At 43.8% G+C, this 24,271-nt stretch overlaps 1 protein-coding gene across 1 annotated transcript in view; it reads right to left on the minus strand.

Moving 5' to 3' along the window:
* Positions 1-210: 210 nt before the first annotated feature.
* Positions 211-24,271, minus strand: part of RAB32 (RAB32, member RAS oncogene family) — a 107,935-nt gene continuing 83,874 nt past the window's right edge. The window contains 3 exon segments of the mRNA XM_033938538.1: positions 211-1,228; positions 4,684-4,916; positions 4,919-4,963. Coding sequence (XP_033794429.1) covers positions 1,079-1,228; positions 4,684-4,916; positions 4,919-4,963 — 428 coding nt within the window. The 3' untranslated portion in view covers positions 211-1,078.

Here is a 24,271-nt window from a genome sequence, read left to right on the forward strand (position 1 = left end):
CCTGCAAGATATCAATTAATGCTGAATTGTCATAGGAATTATTATATATTGTGGTGTGAATATTTTTCATGAGAACCGAGATCACCAAATCATTTCATATAGATCATCTTGGGCTGTTTCTGAATCTCTGCAAAGAGGTGAGAGGCTCAGTTCTTCCGGATCACTGTCAATCTTCAGAATCTCCCAAGTCAGTAAAGATGAGTTTTCACATACTATGCATGTGTTTTATTAACTTTAGTGTTTACACTTGCTCAGAGTTCTCAAAGTTCTCAAATACAACATGTGGGGGAAATCATTTATAGAAAAAAAACTAGATCAAAACAGCTTTTGTAGTCATTCAACCAAACTTATTCCATAATTGTAGCAAATTAATTTTACATGGTTCTGATCACTAAAACTTGCTACGTTAAAGGAGAAGTTATTATTTTTAATTTTGATGGCTGTCTTCCAAATTAATGATAAACTTGGATGACTGAAGAATTCATGCTCCTAGTAATAAGATTTGCATAAAAAAATGCCCTAAGATGTCTTATAAATCTTGAAATTAGAGTGGTGGTGTTTTGTGGGGGGTTTTTTTTTTTTTCAAGGGTTTGGATTCCTCACAACCAATTCACCTGTTAATTTATCCAAGGCTTAACAATTTTTAAAACATGTTTAAGTTTGGAAAGGATTTTTCTTAAAAACAGAATGAAAGCAAAGCCTTAACTCCCCCTCCCCTTTTTTTATTTCTCAAGCTGTGCTGAGCTAAATTCCAAGCTGTTCATTCTAATCCTATGGATGACTCAGCATTCAGCTTGCGATGCTCGACAGCTTGATAAAAAGGGGGGTTAATTTACTGTTGTTTTCTCCTGATGCTTTATCTTGCCAAGATACATAGATGTATAATTCAAACATAAAATTTTAACAAAAAAAAATTCATACGTAAACTTGAGTAACAAGACAAAGGACTCCAGTTAGTCCTTTTTTCCTCACAACCTAAATTAGCCTTAGGTAGCACCATAGCAGCAGTCTGTTCATTGATGAACCCACTCCTGAAAAACTTCTTGCGGCAGACATTTAAAAAAAAGTCTTATTAGCATTAACAACACTGTGATTTACTCTCTGCATGCATAACTGCCTGGTCCAGTTTTATTGTGTCCACATCATTTTCTTCAGCGGGAAAGCTTTTGTAGTTTGAAAGAATATGTTCTATCAATGATCTAGCAGCTTCATCTATGTTGATGTTATCCTGGAAAGAGAAAAACACGTTTTAGCTTTGGATTTTTCTTTTACAGAACATGCATCTCCCTAAATTACAAATAAAGGAATTAAAAATGTGTTGCAATCTAAGAAAAGGTACTGAGTCTTACTGCACGCTTACTTGAGAAACGAGGCAACAGTGTCAGTTGGGGTCTATTTATCAGATACAACAATTTGTTAATTAAGACGGTATATCTCTGGCAAATGAAATGATAGAAAGATGTGGTTTGTTGTATTTGAATCAGCATCTTCTTGATTACTTAGCCAGCTAAATAACTTAATTTCTAAGACTAGGTCCCTTTTCTTGGATTACGACACAAATGCTTCACATACACTAAAATAAATGGGTTTAATACAGCAATATCCTAGCATTTATAAAAACACACAACTGTATTTTCTTTTCTTTAATTTCTTGAATGCTGAATTATACATTTATATTGTTCCATTTGCATATATATTTTCAATTACCGTATTTTCACGCATATAACGCGCGCGTTATACGCGTTTTTACCTACCGCGCATACCCCTCGCGCGTTATACGCGTGAGCGCGGTATACAAAATTTTTTTTACATAGTTCCCACCCCGCCCGACGCCCGATTCACCCCCCCCAGCAGGACCGCTCGCACCCCCACCCCGAACGACCGCTCGCACGCGCTCCCACCCGCACCCGCATCTACGATCGGAGCAAGAGGGAGCCCAAGCCCTCTTGCCCGGCCGACTCCCCAACTCCCCGACAATATCGGGCCAGGAGGGAGCCCAAACCCTCCTGGCCACAGCGACCCCCTACCCCCACCCCGCACTACATTACGGGCAGGAGGGATCCCAGGCCCTCCTGCCCTCAACGCAAACCCCCCTCCCTCCAACGACTGCCCCCCCCAAGAACCTCCGACCGCCCCCCCAGCCGACCCACGACCCCCCTGGCCGACCCCCACGACACCCTCCACCCCCCTTCCCCGTACCTTTGGTAGTTGGCCGGACAGACGGGAGCCAAACCCACCTGTCCGGCAGGCAGCCAACGACGGAATGAGGCCGGATTGGCCCATCCGTCCCAAAGCTCCGCCTACTGGTGGGGCCTAAGGTGCGTGGGCCAATCAGAATAGGCCCTGGAGCCTTAGGTCCCACCTGGGGGCGCGGCCTGAGGCACATGGGCCCCACCCATGTTCAGGGAGGGTGAACGGAGAGTCGGGACAGCGCACGGAGAGTCGGGGCAGTGCACGGAAAGTCAGGGAGGGTGAACGGATGAGTCGGGACAGCGCACGGAGAGGCGGGCAGTGCACGGAAAGTCAAGGAGGGTGAACGGATAGTCGGGACAGCGCACGGAGAGTCGGGGAGGGCGAAAGGAGAGTCGGGGTGGCCAGAGGAGAGTCGGGGCGGGCGAAAGGACAGTCGGGCTGCATGTGCGGTATACCCGTGACGCGCGGTATTACAAAAGTTTTTTGTACATAAAATCGTGGTTTCTGCGCGCTATACCTGTGTGCGCGTTTTACACGGCGGTGCGCGTTATCTGCGTGAAAATACGATAATGTTCTTTCCATTATTTAAAAGTTTTGAAATTTGACATTATTCTCCTTATAGGCCTAGCAAAAATTGACACTTAAAACACTGGTCAGCGTTAAATTCCTTCCACCTACTTTGTCACAATTAGACCTTTGACACTTTACCAATTTCATCGCTGCACTGTTTTACTATGCAAAAAAATTACAATAAGTAGTCACAAATCCATGGTACTTCATTCCCATGCAGGATTCATTTATCCGAGTTAATTTTTTTTTTTTTTTTGCATTGCTGCAACTACTACTACAAATTATTTTTACAGTAGAGTAGTGGACATTTCCAGCCACAGCAAAGCAAAGGCAGGAGGATCCGAAATCAGGCTATCTATCAAAGGGGCTGTTCTATCATAGCAAACAGTGCCCCAAATTGAACAGTTCTTTGTCATCTAGACCTTAACTGCCCAACTCTTTTTCAAAAGTAATCCTCCCAATCCCTGACACAGTCCCTTGTCAATATAGACTCCTAACCCTTGATTCTTTTCACAAAATAACCTCTTCTAATTCCCCCACACCTTGTGCCTTCTCCTGGTATTTACCAGAGTCTCCTTGGTGGGTGGTGAGGAAACAGGTGTGATTCAAATTTGACACCCCAATCCCCTGGTGGTAGATGTAAGACCAACGTCAAACTTCTATGGTCTGGGTTCCATAAATGACAAAAAAAACCAGATCAGGATCAAGGCTAGATTGGGCTTTGACAGTAACTCCAATAGTTGGGAAATAAGACTGCTGCTGGGCAGACTTCTACTGTCTATACCTCAAAATTGCCAGGGAGAGACAGAGATTAAGAATACTAGTGTGTAATCATGAAGTAGAATCTGTGCAGAATGCCAAATTCAACTCTGGCCACCTTGTGTTGGATGGCCTGTGCAGGTCTTTTATCTACCGATATTTACTATGTTACTACCATCTTGAATCAGGAAGCTATTGCTTCCCAATACCAGTACCGGTTGGTTGGTATCCTTAAATTCCATTGACAGGCAATGTATAGTCCTTATTGATTCTAAGTTCATTTTCAAAGACAAAAAACACTTTAAAAGAAATGAGCCATCACACAGAGGCAAAAACTAATGGGCCGCAGTAAACTCCTAGAATCTCTCATGTCTACCCTGATTTAGAAATGTGTGCTTCCACTTTGAAAATGACCTTCATCTTTGAAATACATAAACCTTGAAAAGGAGTGTATGTCCATATATTCAAATTTTCAAAAAAGTATACATGTAGATGAAAATCATTCCCTGGGATTGTTCAGTCCTAGTAATCTCAAAGCTGTATAGAATGGATGCACATTAAATTCACCTGCATATCAAGCAGCCAATTTCACAGAAGCTCATTTGTACAATTAGGGTTTTAACTGCAAAAATGACCCTTCCTGCTGTCAGCTCATGTACAATTAATTTTCAATACGCCTACTCTACAGGAGCCATGTTCCTGAACTAGAGAGCTGCTCAGGAATGGGGATTGCGGGAATCCCACAGGGATGGAGGAAGTTGCCGTGGAATTCCCACTGCGATGGAAACGGTTGCCATGGGATTCGCATGGAAGTATAGTGAATTTTTTGGTGATGCCAGATTGGGGCTTGGCTTGCACTGAGAGGGGCAATTGGAGCACATGAATAAAGTCTGAAATGCTCACAGAGGCAGCCATAACACCAGACTGAAGCTTGGACCGCTCATTGGTTGAATAGTGACTACCATCCCAAAGAAATGCAGACGGGCTATTTGGGGTCAGCAGGAAACGGAGGGCTAAAAGAGAGTAAATACTAGCATTAACTTTTGCGGGTACAGATGGGGAAGGGTGGGTATGAATGGATCTTAGTGGATACAGGTTGGGATGGGTGAAATTTCTGTCCCTGTGCAACTCTCTAGCCTGAACCTCTTTTCAGACTCTCACCTTTGCAGAGGTTTCAAACCACCCAACAAAGCCACTTTCTTTGCAGAACTGGTCCAGATGAGAAAGGGTCTGGCGGCTTGTTTCTTTATTTTGGTCACACTTGTTGGCAAGAAGAATTGCAGGAATGGAGCCTCCATTTGGTAGATGTACTTTGCTGTCCAGGTCATGTTTCCATTTGGAAACTGCCTCGAATGTGGAGCCTCTTGTCACATCAAAGACCACAAATGCCCCACCGCTTCCTTGTAGTACACTCGTGTCATGTTGCCAAACCGCTCCTGTCCTGAAATATGGAAACATTTAAAATGGTGAATTCTTTGAGCTCTTTTTCATTAGGTTACCAAATTATTATTTTTTTCAGGTTTAAGCTGGGCAAGTACACTAGTACCACTGTTTGAAATATTCAAACAAATACTTGCAAGAAATGATTTTATGTAGCAAGGGTAAATGACTTTCAAATGAGGGAAAGGAAAACAGATTCATTTTTGGAAAGGGTTGTAAATGAACTCTCTGAGTTGCCTGAGCTGAACCCTCCTCCATAGAGGATTCCAAAAACTGGATACTATCAAAACCGATTTATATTCCTGGATAGTAAGTATAATTTCCTAATTGCTCGTGCCTAAAAAGTATAGAAAATGTCCATTATTTCCATAAAACTTTGCTTTTGTGACCAGGATAATCAAAATTTTGCAATGTGAAAATGCCAAAATTTAATCTTTTCATTCTTATAAAGTCATAAAAAAAAATATATGAATCACAATTAACATGCATTTATATTGAAGTTATACAAAGATTGCCACAGCAGATTTAGAAATGAATAGTTTTTCAAGATTTGCGATTATAGAAATATGATGGCAGATAAAGGCCAAATGGCCATCTAGTCTGCCCATCCACAGTAACCATTATCTCTTTCCTCTCTCTGAGATTCCCATATGCTTATCCCAGGCCCCTTTTGAATTTAGACACCGTCTCTGCCTCTACCACTCTTTCTGAGAGACTGTTCATGCATCTACTACCCTTTCTGTAAAAAAGTATTTCCTTAGATTATTCCTGAGTCTATCACCTCTTAATTTTATCCTATGCCCTCTCATTCCAGAGCTTCCTTTCAAATGAGAGACTCGACTCATGTGCATTTACATTATGTAGGTATTTTACAACGTCTCTTATTCGTATCTCCCCTCTCCCGCCTTTCCTCCAAAGTATACAGATTGAGATCTTTAAGTCTGTTTCCATACACCTTGTGATGAAGAACCACACACCATTTTAGTAGCCTTTTTCTGGACCGACTCCATCCTTTCTTATATATCTTTCTGAAGATGTGGCCTCCAGAATTGTACACATATTCTAAATGAGGTCTCACCAAAGTCTTATACAGGGGCATCAATACCTCCTTTTTCCTACTGGCTATACCTTCTCCCTATGCAACCTAATATCCTTCTAGCTTTCGCCGTCACCTTTTCAACCTGTTTGGCCACCTTAAGATCATCGCATATAATCACACCCCCAAGTCCCACTCTTCTGTCGTGCACATAAGTTTTCACCCCCTAAACTGTACTGTTCCGTCAGATTTTTGCAGCCCAAATGGATAACTTTGCATTTCTTAGCATTAAATTTTATCTGCCAAATTTCAGACCATTCTTCAAGTTTCGCCAGGTCTTTCTTCATGTTATTCACACCATCCGGCGTGTCTCCTCTAATGTAGATTTTGGCATCATCCACAAAGAGGCAAATCTTACCTGGCAGCCCTTCAGCAATATCGCTTATAAAAATGTTAAAAATTAACAGGCCCAAGAACAGATCTTTGAGGCACACCACTGGTACCATCCCTTTCCTCAGAGGGATCTCCATTAACCACTACCCTCTGTCGTCTTCCACTAAACCAGCTCTTGATGCAGCCCGTGACTTTGGGGCCATCCTAAGGGCACTCTGTTAGTTTATTAGACGTCTGTGTGGAACACCATCAAAGGCTTTGCTAAAATCTAAATACACCACATCTAGTGCACTCCCTCTATCCAATTCTCAGGTCACCCAGTCAAAGAAATTGATCAGATTTGTCCAACAAGACCTACCTCTAGTGAATCCATGTTGCCTCTGGTCCTATAAACCGCATAGAACTTAACGGTATTGCGGTATATAAACTGTTATTATTATTATTATTATTATAATCCACAGGATTGCAGAAACTTCACCATTCTCTGTTTTAAAAGCATTTCCATTAATTTGCTTACCAAAGAAGTCAGACTTACTGGCCTGTAATTCCCTACTTCTTCCATACTTCAACTTTTGTGTAGAGAGACCACATCCACCTGTCTCCAGTTCTCCAGTACCACTCCCAACTCTAGATAAATATTGAAAAAGGTCAGTCAACGGAGCTACCAGAAGTTCCCTAAGTTCCTTCAGCACTCTCGGCTTCCTCGATCTCACCGATTACAAAACTTCGGATGACGACACTCGCTGGGAACCTGTCCCTTGGTCCGACCATTTCCTAGGGGCTTTCTGCCTCCCCATTTTCATGTCACACCTCGAGCCACCACCGCGTACCCCCAATCCCATTACCTTCCGAAAAAAAATTGTGAGCGACTTGTCCTGGACCAAATTCCTCAACCTAATTTCCACCATTCCCAATCCTCCAAACCCTGAATCCAACTGGCACAATTGGATCACCCTCTCTGAGGCCACCTACCACTCCCTTGCTCCACTTTCCACTAAAACTGTCTCCTACTCCCGCAAGGCCCCCTGGTACCTTCCATACAGGGCCGCCATCAGGGCAGTACTACCAGTCTTGCATTCAGGGACCCGGAGCTGACAGGGGGCCCGGGCTCTCCCAGGGTCCTAGGCCACAGTCTAGGGAGGGGGCGCGCCGCCCCAGTTGCACAGGAGAGAGCTGGACGGTGAACTCGCGGAGTTCAATACATCTCAAGCCGCGAGGCTCGTCTTCTGTTCCTACCTGCCCTACCGCTCACATATAGCCGATCGGAAGTGTTCCCCGATGTCAGTGCTGACGTCGGAGGGAGGGCTTAAGCAAAGCCTGCCCTCCGACGTCAGCGCTGACGTCGGAGAATACTTCCAGTAGGCTATTTGTGCACGGCAGAGCAGGCAGGAGACAAGCTTTCGGCTCGAGCTCCGTTTTGCTGAGAAAGTTGCAAAGACGGGCTGGGAGGCAAATGCGGAACACAAAAGGGGGGAGGGAGTGCGTTTTGGACAAAGAAGGCATGGACTTGGGAGAGAGGAAGGGAGGGAAAGAGATGCTGAGGTGGGGGAGGGAATAGGTTTTTGGACACAGAAGGCATGGACTTGGGAGAGAGGAAGGGAGGGAAAGAGATGCTAAGGTGGGGGATGGAATGGGTTTTTGGACACAGAAGGCATGGACTTGGGAGAGAGGAAGGGAGGGAAAGAGATGCTGAGGTGGGGGAGGGAATGGGTTTTTGGACACAGAAGGCATAGACTTGGGGGAGAGAGGAAGGGAGGGAAAGAGATGCTGAGGTGGGGGAGGGAATAGGTTTTTGGACACAGAAGGCATGGACTTGGGGGAGAGAGGAAGGGAGGGAAAGAGATGTTGAGGAGGGAATGGGTTTTTGGCACAGAAGGCATCGACTTGGGAGAGAGGAAGGGAGGGAAAGAGATGGTAGTGTACACGGGGAATAGGAGGAGAATTTTTGGTCATAGGGAGGGAGTGAGGTACAGATAGTGGCATACCAAGGTGGGGCCCTTATGTCCCAAGGGAGTGCACAGCTGGCCACCTCCAGTGTTCTCCCTAGGCCAGCAAACTGCGGCTCTTTAGCCGCCACCGCCATCGGGAACAGGCCGGCGCCGAGTTCTCCCTGCTTTTCCCTGTGAGGCCGACCAACTCTCACCACTCGCGTCAAATTCTGACGTCGGAGAGGACGTTCTGGGCCAGCCAATCGCTGCCTGGATGGCCTAGAACGTCTTCTCCGACATTAGAATTGATGTCGGGTGGCGAGAGTTGGTCGGCCCCGCGGGGAAGAGAAGCAGGGCAAACTCGGCGCCGGCCTGTTCCCGATGGCGGCAGTGGCAGCCTATTCCCCAGTGGCGGTGGCAGCATTTTCCCAATGGTGGTGGCATAGGGGAGGGCAGGGAGAAAGAAAGAAAGGGGGGGACAGGAAGCCAGAAAGAAAGAAAGGGGGCAAGGTGAAACAAAGAAAAATGGGGCACGGAGAGAGAGAATGACAGACATACAGAACGAAAGAGGGTGTGGAGAGAGAAAGAAAGAAGGGGGCAGGGTGAGAGAGAGAGAAAAACAGACATACAGAAGGGAGTATGGAGAGAGAGAAAAAGAAAGAAGGGGCAGGGTGAAACAAAGAAAAAGTTTGGGGAGGGAATGAGGTCTGGAGGAGAGGAAGCATACAGGAGGCTGAAAGAAGGGAAGAAATATTGGATGCACAGTCAGAAGAATAAAGTGCAACCAGAGACTGATGAAATTACCAAAGGTAGGAAAAATGATTTTATTTTCAATTTAGTGATGAAAATGTGTCTGCTTTGAGAATTTATATATGCTGCCTATATTTTGCACTATGGCCCCCTTTTACTAAACCGCAATAGCGTTTTTTAGCGCAGGGAGCCTATGAGCGTTGAGATCAGCGTGGGGCATTCAGCACAGCTCCCTTCACTAAAAACCGCTATCGCGTTTTAGTAAAAAGGGAGGGGAAAATTTGTCTATTTTTGTATAGTTGTTACTGAGGTGACATTGCATAAAGTCATCTGCCTTGACCTCTTCGAAAACCCGCGGAATATAAATGATAATTAACATTTTCTCTGCGTACAGCGTGCTTTGTGTTTTTAAAATTTTATTGTTGGTAGATCATTTTGACTTGGTCACAAAGGTAAGGGGGAGGGAGAGGAGCTGCTGAAAGACATCTAGTAATCCTTGCAGGCTTGACTGTGCAGGGAATTATTTTTGTAAAATCATGTTTTGTTATGTGACTGGCATTATTTAGACTTTAATTTCTATGAATGAATAGAATGAAAATGATATAAATTACTTGCTTGTTTTTATGTGCATGCGCTGAAGGAAAGTGGAGAGAGAGTGGGCTGAGGACGCTGAAGGGAAATGGGGAAGAGAGAGTGGGGAGAAGACGCTGATTTATAAATTGACAATTGTACAGAATATTGTTTCTTTTTTATATTCATCCATAGCTGCATGTTAATGATGTGCTCATATGCACTTATTTATCATCATAACATACACATCATTATTAACATGCAGCTGTGGATGTGTAAGGACAGGCTGAGGAGGATGGATGGGAAGGAAGGAAGGTGCACATATCAACATAACATATACATTTTTAACATGCATGATGCAGCTATAGGCAAGCTGAGGAGGATGGGATCATACAGATGTGTATGTTCAGATATGCGCTCAGATGTGTAGTTTTTTCTGATATATTTATTAAGTTTACAGTATTTATAAAAACACATTTAATACTTGTTACAAAAAATATTGTGCAATTGTGATCTACTTCTGGCCTACAAAGGTCAAAAGAAATCCTTAACTGAGATTTTACATTCAAAAGTGAATTATAGCTACTAGCACTATTATTTATTAGTTATTTATTATGCAGATGTTTGTTAGTTTGTTATTAGTTCAGTATTAGACATATGTTAGTTTAGAATAGATAGGTATAGACTAGTTTAGGTTAGGTTAGGTTAGGGCCCTGCTGAAAGAGTCTACCTTGACGTGGTTGCAGGCTTACAAATCGTTTGGTCAAAGAGTGTGGCGACAGAGAAAAGTATGTGTGTATTCGGCCCATGGAAGAAGGGGGGGAGGTCGGGGGGGGGGGGAAGGGGTGCGTGGGGGGCCCAATAGGATTGCTCAGTAAGGGGCCCAGAAATTTCTGATGGCGGCCCTGCTTCCATATCACAGACAACTGAAACAGAAATGTCAAATACTGGAACGCAAATGGAAAAAATCGAAATCCCCCACCGACAGACAGTCCTGGAGGGCGAATATTAAGTTCTTCAATACTGAATTTAAAAAAATCAAGGAAGAACTACTACGGCAACAAAATCGCCAGATCCAACAACCAAAGTAACACACTGTTCAACATTTGGCATTCCATATCCTCTAAACATGATTCCGCCACACTCCCCTCCTCTCCATCTGCCGATGATCTAGCAAAATTTTTCAATGAGAAAGTCACTACCTTACGATGCTCCTTCCCTCCAACACCCTCTTACAACTCTCTGGTGCTCGCTGTCTCCAACCCTAATCAAACCGAGGCCAACCATATCCCAGCCGATAGATCCTGGACCGCCTTCGAGCTCGTTTCCGATTCCCAGGTCTCCAAACTCTGCCTCAAGTTAAAATTCTGCAATTGTACCTTGGATCCTTTCCCCTCCTACTTATACGAGAATATTCCCACATAAGCCATCTCATCTCTCACCAAACTTATAAATTCCGCCCTACTCTCAGGCCTATTCTCTGCAGAAATGGGATACATTGCCTTATCCCCTCTACTGAAAAAAGATGATCTAAACCCCTCCACACCATCCAGCTATCGCTCAATAGCTAACATTCCTCTCCTGACCAAGATGCTGGAGTCCATCATAGCTACCCAACTCTCATCCTATCTTGAGAGATTCTCCATTCTCCTTCCCTACCAACATGGCTTCAGACCCAACTTCAGCACCAAATCCCTTTTGGCCTCTTTAATTTCAAAAGTCCAACATCTTCACTCTTGCAACAAGTTCGCTGTCCTTCTTCAATTTGACCTTTCTGCAGCTTTCGACATCGTCCATCATGACATACTAATCCTCCAACTTTCTGAAATTGGCATAAACTCCACAGTCTTAGATTGGTTCTCAAAATTCTTACGTTCCCGCTCCTACTACGTTAACATGAATGGCACCTCATCCTCCCCTTGGAAACCGATTTGCGGAGTCCCTCAGGGTTCACCTCTATCCCCGATTCTTTTCAATGTTTATATGTCCTCCCTGAAACTCCTCCAACTATCCCCCTTGGAGACACTTTACACCTACGCAGACGACATCCTTGTCCTCCTCGAGACCGATTCTAACCTCACCAACCTCTCTGATAACATCTCTTCTTGTATAACGAATCTCCAATCCTGGGCGCTCATCGTTCAAATGAAACTAAACGAGACCAAAACAAAACTACTCTGGCTCGGCCCAAAATTAGATCAGCTACCCACCCTCATCCCACTATCCTCTGGCACCAAACTGCAGCTTTAACACTCAAGCAAAGTTCTGGGAATCATCATTGACCCTACACTGTCCTTCAATGATCAACTAAACTCCTTAGTAAAAAAAATGCTTTTTCAATCTTTACATGTTAAGGAAAGTAAGATCCTGCTTCCACCAACAACACTTCGCTGTCCTCGTTCAATCCATTATTCTATCCAGACTGGATTACTGCAACTCCATCTACTTAAGCCTAACAAAGAAAAGTCTTCACAGACTTCAGCGGATTCAGAACACCGTGGCCAAACTAATCTTCGCTAAGAGCAAATTCGACCACGTCTCCCCGCTTTTGTCTAAGCTTCATTGGCTCCCAGTTATCATCAGGGTTCACTACAAATGTGCCTGTCTAGCCTTCAAATCTCTACACGGCATCCTTCCTCCCCTCTTTCCTCTATCTTGGCTCTCCTCGAATCCTACCTCCACCAGATCCACTCAAAAATTCAAATTATCCTTCTCCTCTTTAAAAGGCATATCCCATACAGGAAAACTTGGGACATCCCTCCTCTTCAGGATCACCGAGCTGTGGAACAGCTTCACTGCCCCTCTTTGGAGTTCGACCTCCCTCCAACGCTTCCGAAAACATTTGAAAACTTGGCTTTTCGCTAAAATGTAACTACTCCCTCCCTCTCCATTATACTAAGTCCCCTCTTTCTTTCTTTTTACTAAGCCCTTCTCCTTTCCATTGGAGTTCCTTTCTGTATTAATTCCTGTAAACCGTGTCGAGCTCCACTTTTGTGGAGATGATGCGGTATCTAAACTTAAGGTTTAGTTTAGTTTACACCATCCAGCCCCATCGCTTGGTCTACCTTTAATTTAGCTAGCTCCTCAGAACACAACCCTCTGAAAATCGATCATGATTTACCACTCCTCCATCCCTAATCGCGTTTGTCTTCTGCAGTCCTTCTCCCGGCACTTCAGCCATGAACACAGAACAGAAATATTTGTTAAGCAATTCAGCCTTATCTTTATCAGCTTCTACATATTCCTCCCTTTCACTTTTTGAGTCTCACAATGCCACTTTTGCACTTCTTCCCATCACTGATATATCTAAAAAATATCTTGTCTCCCCATTTTACTGCGTCTTCTATTTTTTTCTTCCATTTGTATCTTTGCTTTCCTGACTACTCGATCAGCCTCTCTTAACTTTTCCAGATATTTTTGTCTGTCCTCCTCTTTCTGTGATCTTTTGTAGTTTATGAAAGTTAACATCATATTCCTTACCTTCTCAGCTACTTTTGAGAACCAAAGCGACCTTCTTTTCCTCTTACTTACTTACCTCATAAAAAGATATGCCGGCCTTATAACTCCTCCTTTCAATTTTGCCCACTTCATTTCTACTCCTTCCAGACATTCTCAACCAGACAATTTCTTGATAGAATCCCCCATCCGAACAGTTAGATTTTTAGTCTAGAACATTGTCTTAAACTTTCTCAGGCACACTAAAGGTAATGGCCACCGCTTGAGGCACCCAGAAGTGCGCGGACGTTGCCATGATGACATCATGCATATGAATGACATCATCATGTTGACCTCTGCTCATGTGCAGAGGTCCTCCAGATATACAATACAGTAGATATAAATTCTCAAAATTGATACATTTCAATCACTATATTGAAAATAAAATCATTTTACCTACCGCCAATCCTCTGCAGGCTGCAGTAATTAGCTTTAAAGGTGAGACCGGGAGGCCAGGGGAGAATCTGGAGGACACTAGAGAGAAGGGGGAAACATGCAGGCCGTGGCACACTTGGAATCTCAGGAGGCACACTAGTGTGCCTCGGCACACAGTTTGAGATACACTGGTCTAGAACCTTTACTTTTGAATGAGCCCTCTCTATACCCGTCTTAATATTAAACTACCTTGCAGTGATCACTGGATGCTAGATGATCACACACTAACATCAGAAACACTTTCCCCATTTGTAAGCACTAAATCCATTATGACCCCATCCCACTTGGGTACCATTACCAAATGCTAGAACAGTTCTCCTTGTAGATAATCCAGGATCTCATAGGGTTCTGTTCTCTCCTGGTTTTTTTCCAGGATCTACTGGGGTTCTGTTCCTCTCTCTCCCATCGCATTTTCAGTGTATGCAATGGTGGATCCTCCTCCACTGCTATTCCATCATCAATTGGTGTACCTCAAGGATCCGTTTTAAGATCTCTCCTTTTCTCCATCCATACCCATTCCCTCGGCACACTGATCTCCTCCCATGGTTCTCAGTATCACCTCTATGCTGATGACTACTGGATCTACTTTTCAACACCGGATATCTCTAGTGGATCCCAGGACCAAGTCTCAGCCTGCCTGGCCAACATTGCCACTTGGATGTCTCACTGCCATCTAAAACTGAATATGGTTAAAATGGAGCGCCTTACCTTTTCACCTAACCCCCCCCCCCCATTCTCTTTTTCTGTGGACAACACTTTCCTACTCCTGTCTTGTCAGCTCACAACCTGGGGGGTCATCTTCAACTCTTCTCCGCTCAGATCCAATAAACCGCAAAAGCCCATCATTTCTTCCATTATAATATTACCAAAATCTGACCTTTCTGAGCACACGACCAAAATTCTTATCCAGACTCTCATCACCTCTCGCTAAGATTACCGTAACTTGCTTCTTTCAGGTCTTCTGCTCAACCACTTCTCCCCCTTCAATCTGTTCAAAATTCTGCTGAACGACTCATATTCCATGAGAGCCTCCATACTCACATTACCCCTCTCCTCAAGTAACTTCATTGACTCCCCATCTATTTCTGAATACAGTTCAATCTACTCTTACTTACCTATAAAGTGCATTCACTCTGCAGCCCCTCAATATCTCTCCCTATGTTTATTTTATTTCTTCCATTTGTGCGTTGTACATACCTATGCAAGCTCTAGGTGACATTACAGAGGAAGGAGTTAGAAGAGAATAGGGAGGACTATGGAGGGCAGGAAGGAGTGGAGAGGAGAAAACTCCCCTGTGAACTCCATTCATCCGAAAAGTCCCTATCTGTACCCGTCTCCTCCATTGTCAAATCCAGACTCTGTCCGTTCTATCTTGCTGAACCGTATGCCTGGAACAGACTATCCGAATCAATACATCAGGCTCTGTCTCTAGTACTATTCAAATCCAAGCTAAGAGACTACTTTTCCAAAGCTGCTTCCAACTCCAAACTCCCCACTCACCTTAAGATAACTGTGTTCATCTATCATTTTCTCTGCTAGAAACTCCCCAACCCTATTTGTCCTGTCTATCTGTCCAAATTAGATATAAGCTTTTCTGAACAGGGACTGTCTATTATATGTTAAACATACAGCGCTTCATACGCCTTTCAGCACTATAGAAAATTATAAATAGTAGTAGTGTGGGCATGTCTCAAAAATGTCTCATTTATTGGTCTTACTAATTGATACATTATCTGTTATTTGATGTCATATTTTTATTTTATTGTAAAATGACTTCTATAAGATTGTGAACTGCTTTGTATAGCTGCCCAGGAAGGTGGTATATAAGTGTTTTCTAAATAGGAACTTAACTTCTTCAATTTTTGAGCATATCTTAATGGAAAGCAAAATTATTCCAAAGTGAATTTAGCCCTTTAGAACCTAAATACATACGAACATTCTGTGGCAGTCTATCAATGATTGATTCACCAGGTACTATCAGATTCTAGGCTGATTATCACAAACAAAACATGCAGTCACTGCTAATAAAACATATGAGCTCCTTTTCACCATGGCCTGGTGTGTTAATCTGGCAGTATAAATCTCATGAGATTTAAGAAACAGCCATTCCTCTGCTAGAGTTCTTGCACTGCCCACTTCTAAACAATTAAGAGGCAAGTGATGAAGACAGCAAATGAGAACATTATCTTCTAGTTGCAGCAGCTACAGCTGAGAATCCATCTGGCTGTGATGGCAATAGCTGGATGTCATCACTAGAGTACCCAAGGAAGCAGTTTTCATTTTAACAAGAAGCCTTAAATTCCCTATTGTCACAAAAAAATAAGCTTCAATTGTTAGAAGTTGAAATTTGTTTTGTTTCCCTCTTATTAATATCATTCAATCTCATTTTATGATGGCACATGCTATTTACTGCCCAAAGGATTTGCAGTTACCATGTGCTATTTTCCAAAATAATCTTGCAGTATTGGAAAACTTCTGCACCGAAAGTGTTCCCAGCATCCTGCCACCCAGTCAATATAGAAAAAAAGTTCTTTACCACATAGCAGTTGCATGACAATGCAATGCAGCTAGCTATACCTACTAAGGATATTAACATGGCAAATAAAGAAGCACAGGTAACAGTTAATGTATTGCATTCCATTCTGGCCTCCATATCTCAAGAAAGATATAGCGGCACTAGAAAAAGTTCAAAGAAGAGTGACCATGATGACAAAGGAGATGGAACTCCTTTCATATGAGGACAGACTAAAAAGGTTAGGGCTCTTCAGCTTGGAAAAGAGAAGGCTGAGGGGAGATATGATTTGAAGTCTACAAAATCCTTAGTGGAGTAGAACGGGTACAAGTGGATCGATTTTTCACTCCTTCAAAAATTACAAATACTAGGGGACACACGAAGTTACAGGGCAATACTTTAAAACCAATAGGAGGAAGTATTTTTTCACTCAGAGAATAGGTTGTGGTAAAAGCGGATAGCGTAGCTGGTTTTAAGAAAAGGTTGGACAAGTTCCTGGAGGAAATGACCATACCCTGTTATTGAGAAAGACATGGGGGAAGCCACTGCTTGCCCTGGATTGGTAGGATGGAATTTTGCTACTCCTTGAGTTTCGGCCAGGTACTAGTGACCTGGATTGCCACCTTGAGAACTGGCTACTGGACTTGATGGACCATTGGTCTGACCAAGTAAACCTATTCTTATGTTCCTTGTTCTATCTAGGCTCGTTCCTCAACTATTTTCTTGGTTCCATGTTTAATAGTCCATGCCAATTACCAAACATTAATTCATGCAGCCTAGTAAATAGGCTTTAAAATGAAATATTGCACACTATTACATAAATACTAAAATGCATATCTCTACCAATTACTAGTAAAAGGTGATAATTGAATTACCTGAAAATGTAAGTCCTTGTCTACATTAATGATACTATTTTTGAAGGCTCAAAGGCAAATAAAGACTGCAGTCTCCAAAGATCTCATAATTAAATCTCTAGCTTTAGAAAAGTTTTGAACTGGGCTCCATAAAGAAACATTTTAACATTGCTGATGTAAATGTTACAGAAGTAAAGGTGGCTAGAGAATATAAGTGCTGAACTTGAGATGAATTTCTGTACATAATGCTTTCTACCAAAAAAAAAAAAAAAAAGATGGGTTATAAGTAACAATTATTCATTTTACAGCAAATTTATTACTCAGAAAAGGAGCCAAGTAAAGCATTTAGAATACCAAGATTAGAAGTTTCAGCCCAGTGGTGAATCTTATGTTTCCTTGTGGGTTCCTGACCGTGAGATAATAAAGCTGAGAAATAACCAGAATGATAAAGCAAGACATGTAATTTCAACATTTTCGCTATTTGGAAAAATCAAAGATGGGGGAAATCAACCAATGCTTTTATTTTTGTCTCTTAAGATCTGATTTTATAACCGTGACCTCTAGGGGAGAAACCCCAAAGAAACACATGTTTTTAAAAGGCTACATATGTTTTTATAAAATAGGTTCCAAGAACCAGCTCCTGTAGCATGCAAATGGCAATGCACACATTTACACCTGTTCCAAAACAGGTAAGTTGGTATTCTATGCGCATATACTACGGTCTAATTTTTATAAAAGCCCTTCACATTATGAAAACTCTTTTAAGTTTAATTAACACAAGATTTTAGTTACATCATCTATCATCCACAGATTAATATTTATTGCATACTATTTGAATGGATTTAAAATTATTAAAACATTAGTTACCAAATCACAACAGAACATGCTTGTGCAAATGTGTATCCTTAAACACTAAAGGCTCCTTTTATGAAGGTGCGCCAGCGATTTTAGCGCACGCACCAGATTAGTGCATGCTAGCCGAAAAACTACCGCCTGCTCAAGAGGAGGCAGTAGCGGCTAGTGCGCGCTATTCCACACGTTAAGGCCCTAATACGCCTTCGTAAATGGAGCCCTAACTCTTGCTTCCTCCTCCCAAGTTTCTTAATCACAGCCCACAATCAAGTATCTCTTCTTTCCTATCCCCGTGCCCTTCTAGCTTTACACTCAAGAGGGCACTGGCAGCAGCAACGATCCACACATGCTGCCAGTTCCCAGTGTATCCCATCTGCAACATCCCATCCTAACAGAAACGGTAGATGGACGAGGCAGATGGACGGCTTTGGGCTAGGTGCTGGCAGTGTGTGTGAATCGCTACTGCTGTTGGTGTCCTCTAGAGTTGTAAAGACGGGGAGGATTTGAGAGAGAAAAGGAGACACTAGATAGTGGGAGTGGAGGCAGAAACAGTGGACTAGGATTTTGGTGCTCTTTATCACTAAACACCGCCACCTCTGCCTGTTATGTTATGTCAGCCAGGTCATTAAAATACCACAGTAATTTGAAAATATGTGTGCCTCAGGCCTAGAAGTATATTTATATGGTTCAGGGGGTACCATTTGCTCTGGCAGATGAACAAAATATGTGGGTCTGTATATCACCAATCACTGCTTTATTTGGAAGGAGATGGGTAGAGATTGGGTGATGTTACAGTCTGTGGAAGGGAAGAAAAATTGACTTTTTGCATCTTTTCTACTATCCAAAAGCAGCTGAGAGCTCAGCAGTCTGGAGTCCATGGGTTATAGAAAAAGATGCTTCATCTGCTTTTTCCTGCTATCATGGAGATAATGAGCTCAAATAATCTTTAGCTCTGAACCTTGAGGGATTGTGTCCTAGAACCAAACTACTTGGGATAAAGGAAAAGGAGAATTATTTGGCTATGACAGGAAGGGAAGAAAAAGGAAGAAGTCCACAGAGTGGGAGGTGAGAATTTCTAGTCCTGAAAACCTGTCAGCACTCAAGAGATGGAGTGGCTAGATTATCCAGTTTGGGGGTTTGGCCCATGGGAGTGGCCTAAGAGATCTGGTCAATTGGAGCCTTAGGCCCCTCCCCAGTGCATCCTACAATGTACAGGGAAGGCCCGCCATTCTGTGGAGGTGGGCCTGACGGCTGAAGTAAGCATCTCTCCAGCCAGCCAACGAGTAAATTGTACTGGTGTGGGTCTGGGTAGGCTTTGTGGGGGGATGCCTGCAAGGGGGGTTCCAGCAGGAGGGAGTGGGCATCCCTCCTGCCGGAACCTCCCCCCTAAGATCATCATCGTCAGGAGGGACTACGCATCCCTCCTGCTGGGGGATGTCTCGAGGGGGTGGTGGCAGGAGGAATTGGGCACTCCTCCTGCTATGGACATGGGGGTGAGGAGGGCGGCTTCGGAAGTTCCGGCAGGAGAGACTGGGCATCCCTCTTGCCAGGGGATCTCTCGGGGGGGTGGGAGGGGAGGCGGGAATATGGGTTTCCTGCTGTGGCTGCTAAACTGATCACAGCAGGGAGATTCCCTTGCCACAATCAGCTCAGTGGCAACACGATTCTTTAACTGGCGCCTATAACATTGGTGCCGGTTAGAGAATCTTGGTGGTTAGGCAGGTTTAGGTGTCTGTCCGTGAAGACAGATGTGATTCTAAATAGGACGCCCGTATGCGATTCTCAAAAGCTACTTAGGCGGCTTCTGAGACCAGGCATCATATACAGAATCCAGCCCTTGGGGTTTCGTTTCCTGTTGTTGGTCAGGGCAGTAAAATCTGTCTTTGTGATAAATATATTTTTGTTAGGGGTGGTCAATGATTAAAATTTTAATGATTAAAAATTTTGATCATGTAATTAATCGTGCTTAATCATAGCATGTGAAGGCGAAATAGAAGTTGTGTCAGGTAAGGGCAGGACACAGCAGGGGAGAAGGCTATTGAGTCAGCCACAGACAGCATGTGGGAATTGCTGCCTCTGCCGACCACCCTATGAAAAGCCAGGCCTGTCAACATAAACATGGGGAAGTGGGAGAAGAGATGCCAGACTGTGGGAGAGGCAAGGGGAGAGAAAGCAATGATGGACAACAGAGGGGAGTTTAAAAAATGTAATCAGTTAAAATTTTAACAAATTGAGTAACATAGTGCACTAAGGCTCTGCTTCTATAAAAGACCCCAAGTTATGTGCCAAGATCGGCACTCTTAGCCGATCTAGGTGCCTATTTAAATAGCCTTAATTGGTACCGTTAATTGAAAATTACAATTATAACACAATTAATTAGCTGGTAATTGCCTGACTAACAACTTTAAATAACTGTGTCTATAACACAATTAATTAGCTGGTAATTGCCTGACTAACAACTTTAAATAACTGTATCATTAGAAATTTAGTTACCTCACTAGTTATTTCTATCATTTATAAATATGTTAAAAGTTGTCCCAATATAGACTCCTGAGGAACTCCACTATATACTCTTTTCCATTGAGAATACTGACCATTTAATCCTACTCATACCTCCTATCCCAACACTTTTTAATTTCCTCAGGAGTCGTTCACGAGGTACTTTGTCAAATGCTTTATGAAAATCCAGATTTACAATATCAGTTGATTCACCTTTATCCACATGCTCATTTACCCCTTCAAAGAAATGTAGTAAGATTGGTCAGGCAAAATTTCTTTTGAATAAATCCATGTTGGCTCTGTCTCATTAATCCATGCCTATTAGGGGCATTTTCAAAATGTACAAAAATCTGCCTAAGTTAACACTTGGATGTTCCCAATCGCTGGGATGTCCAAGTGCCCATTTTTGAAGCTTGCTTTCTGAATGTCCAGCAGGGATTTTTAGAAGCTGTGCATCCCAAGTACAAAGGGGCGTGTTGGAAAACATGCTGTGGGTTGGTGGATGGGTTGAGACTTTAACGTATTTCAGCCATAATCGAACCTTTTCCAAGACGTCCTGGATGAACTTAATACAAGTCTAGCTCAGAACGTTTAACAATGAAAAAGTTGCCCAAAAGCTGCCCAAATTGACCAGATAACCATTGCAGAGATGTAAGATGACCCCCAACTTACTCTCCCAGTGCTCACAGACCCCCCTCCCAAGCCACCAAACTCAGAATGAAAGAATACATACCTCTCTGTAGAACATCAGCATCTGGTATGGAAAAGCCTAATAGAGCATCACACAGGTGTCTTAAGTAGCTTGGTGGATAGGCTAAGAACATAAGAAATGCCTGCACAGGATCAGACCTGGGGTCCATCTAGCCCGGTGATCCGCACACGCAGAGGCTCAGCCAGGCACACCCTGGCGAATACACTAGTCACTCGGGTGGACAATGGGGAGCCCATAGACATCATTTACCTCGATTTTCAAAAGGCTTTCGACAAGGTGCCACATGAAAGGCTACTTAAGAAGCTGTGGAGCCACGGGGTGGGAGGGGATGTGCACAGATGGATCAAGCACTGGTTGTCAGGTAGACTGCAGAGGGTCGGAGTAAAGGGTCAATATTCTGACTGGCGGGGAGTCACGAGCGGTGTGCCACAGGGATCGGTGCTGGAGCCGATACTCTTTAATATATTCATCAATGACCTGGAAAGGGAGGTAAAGTGTGAGGTTATAAAATTCGCAGACGATACCAAACTGTGCGGCAGAGTTAGGACCAGGGAGGAGTGTGAGGACCTGCAAAGGGACCTGGACAAGCTGGAAGACTGGGCAAACAAATGGCAAATGCGCTTCAACGTGGACAAATGCAAGGTCATGCATATAGGGAAAAAGAACCCGCTGTTCAGCTATAAATTGGGGGGGGGGGTATTGTTGGGAGACAGCAGACTCGAGAGAGACTTGGGTGTGCTGGTGGATGCATCACTGAAGCCATCTGCACAGTGCGCGGCAGCCTCGAAAAAAGCCAACAGGATGCTGGGCATCATAAAGAAGGGCATAACAACCAGAACACAGGAAGTCATCATGCCACTGTATCGAGCGATGGTGCGCCCACATCTGGAATACTGCATTCAGTATTGGTCGCCGCACCTCAAGAAGGACATGGCGGTACTTGAAAGAGTCCAAAGGAGAGCAACGAGAATGGTAAGAGGGCTGGAACACTGCCCATACACCGAGAGGCTGGATAGGCTGGGGCTCTTCTCTCTGGAGAAAAGGAGGCTCAGGGGAGATATGATAGAAACCTTCAAGATCATGAGGGGCATAGAGAGGGTGGATAGGGACAGATTCTTCAGACTGAAGGGGGACAGCTAATACGAGGGGGCATTCTGAGAAACTGAAGGGAGATAGGTTCAAAACAAACGCAAGGAAGTTTTTTTTCACCCAGAGGGTCGTGGACACTTGGAATGCATTACCGGAGGAAGTGATCAGGCAGAGTACGGTCCAGGGATTCAAACAGGGATTGGACGGATTCCTGAGGGATAAAGGGATCATGGGATACTGAAGGAGGAGCTGGGATGTAACACAAGTATAGAAAGTTAACCAGGTAATGAGTAAAAACCAACCAGGTCGTGCATGTGAAAGACCGGAGGGCTAGGGCTTCGATAGGAAGGCAGGACTTAAATGGGAAGCCAAGGTGGCAATGGAGCCCCTTCTGATGATTCTGACAGGTCGTGACCTGTTTGGGCCGCCGCGGGAGCGGACTGCTGGGCAGGATGGACCTGTGGTCTGACCCGGCGGAGGCACTGCTTATGTTCTTATGTATCCCTCAATGTCTTCTGCAAGAAGATGTGCGTCCAATTTTCCCTTAAATCCTAGAATGGTGGTTTCCTCCACCAGCTCTTTCGGGAGAGAGTTCCAGGCGTTCACCACTCGCTGTGTGAAGCAGAACTTTCTGACGTTTGTCCTGGCCGTGTCCCCTCTCAGCTTCAGGCCATGACCTCTGGTCCGAGACTGGGTTACATTTGCCAATGTGAATAACGCTGTTTCTTGCTCACCATCCTTTCCCCCTGCTGGTGAGTGAGCTTGCTCCATTATGTCGATCCCTTTTAGCAATTTAAAAGTCTCCATCAGATCCCCTCTCAGTCTTCTCTTCTCAAGGGTGAATAGTCCCAGTTTTCTGAGGCGATCTTTGTAGCTCAAGTTCTCCATACCTTTTACTAGCTTCGTCGCTCGCCTCTGCACCCTCTCCAGTAGTGTTATATCCTTCTTCAGGTAAGGAGACCAGTGTTGGACACAGTATTCCAGGTGTGGTCTGACCATTGCTCTATAAAGCGGCATTATGACCTCCCTTGATCTACTCGTGATTCCTTTCTTTATCATGCCTAACATCCTGTTAGCTTTCTTTGCCGCCGCTGCGCATTGAGCCGATGGCTTAAGGGTTCTATCTATCAGTACTCCCAGGTCTTTTTCTTGTTCGCTCCTCCCCAATGTTATACCTAACAGTTTGTACCCATGCTCCTTGTTTTTACTGCCCAGGTGCATCACTTTGCATTTTTCTACATTAAAACTCAACTGCCAATTTTCTGCCCATCTCTCAAGTTGCTTCAAATCTCTCTGGAGTTCTTCGCTGTCTTTTTGTGACCTGATTGCTCGGCATAGTTTTGTGTCATCTGCAAACTTGATGATAGCACTGGTCGTTTCTTCTTCCAGGTCATTTACGAAGATATTGAATAAGATAGGCCCAAGAACTGAGCCCTGAGGCACACCGCTAGTTACTTTCTTCCAGTCTGAGTACTTCCCATTTATGCCCACTCTGTCTTCTTTTTTCTAGCCATTTTCCTACCCATCTTAGTATATCCCCTTCTATTCCATGACTTTGTAGTTTTTTGAGAAGTCTCGCATGAGGTACTTTGTCGAACGCTTTCTGGAAGTCCAAGTATATTATGTCAACTGGTTCTACGCTATCGACTTGTTTGTTCACTCCCTCGAAAAACTGAAGTAAGCTTGTCAAGCATGACTTCCCTTTCCTGACAAACTTACTTCAGTTTTTCGAGGGAGTAACAAACAAGTCGATAGCGGCTAGTGAATCATAGAGAGGAGGCGCCAGGCACATAAGCCACTCTACCCACTACATTAATAATAATAACTTTATTTTTGTATATCACCATACCAAGGGAGTTCTAGGCGGTTCACATTTGTTTATCAAAGTTACAAGCGGTTCATGACAGTTGTACAGAGTTGCAAGCAACTAAGTGGTTGAGGTTGGATAGAGAAGGAACGAGTAGGTCAGGGAGGAGGAGATGGGGTGAGAAGGTTGGGGGTAGTACAGTAGAGGGGGAAGTAGAGGTTTCGGTTCGTTGAGGGGCATTAAGGGTCGTGTCCTTGGAATAGGTGAGGTTTTAAGTAATTTTCTAAATCCGAGGTAGGTGGGGGCCTCGAGGATCATTTGGGCTAGCCATGGGTTCAGTTTGGCAGCCTGGAAGGCGAAGGTTTTGTCAAGGAATC

The sequence above is a fragment of the Geotrypetes seraphini genome, chromosome 3, assembly GCF_902459505.1.
Source record: "Geotrypetes seraphini chromosome 3, aGeoSer1.1, whole genome shotgun sequence".
NCBI lineage: Eukaryota > Metazoa > Chordata > Amphibia > Gymnophiona > Dermophiidae > Geotrypetes > Geotrypetes seraphini.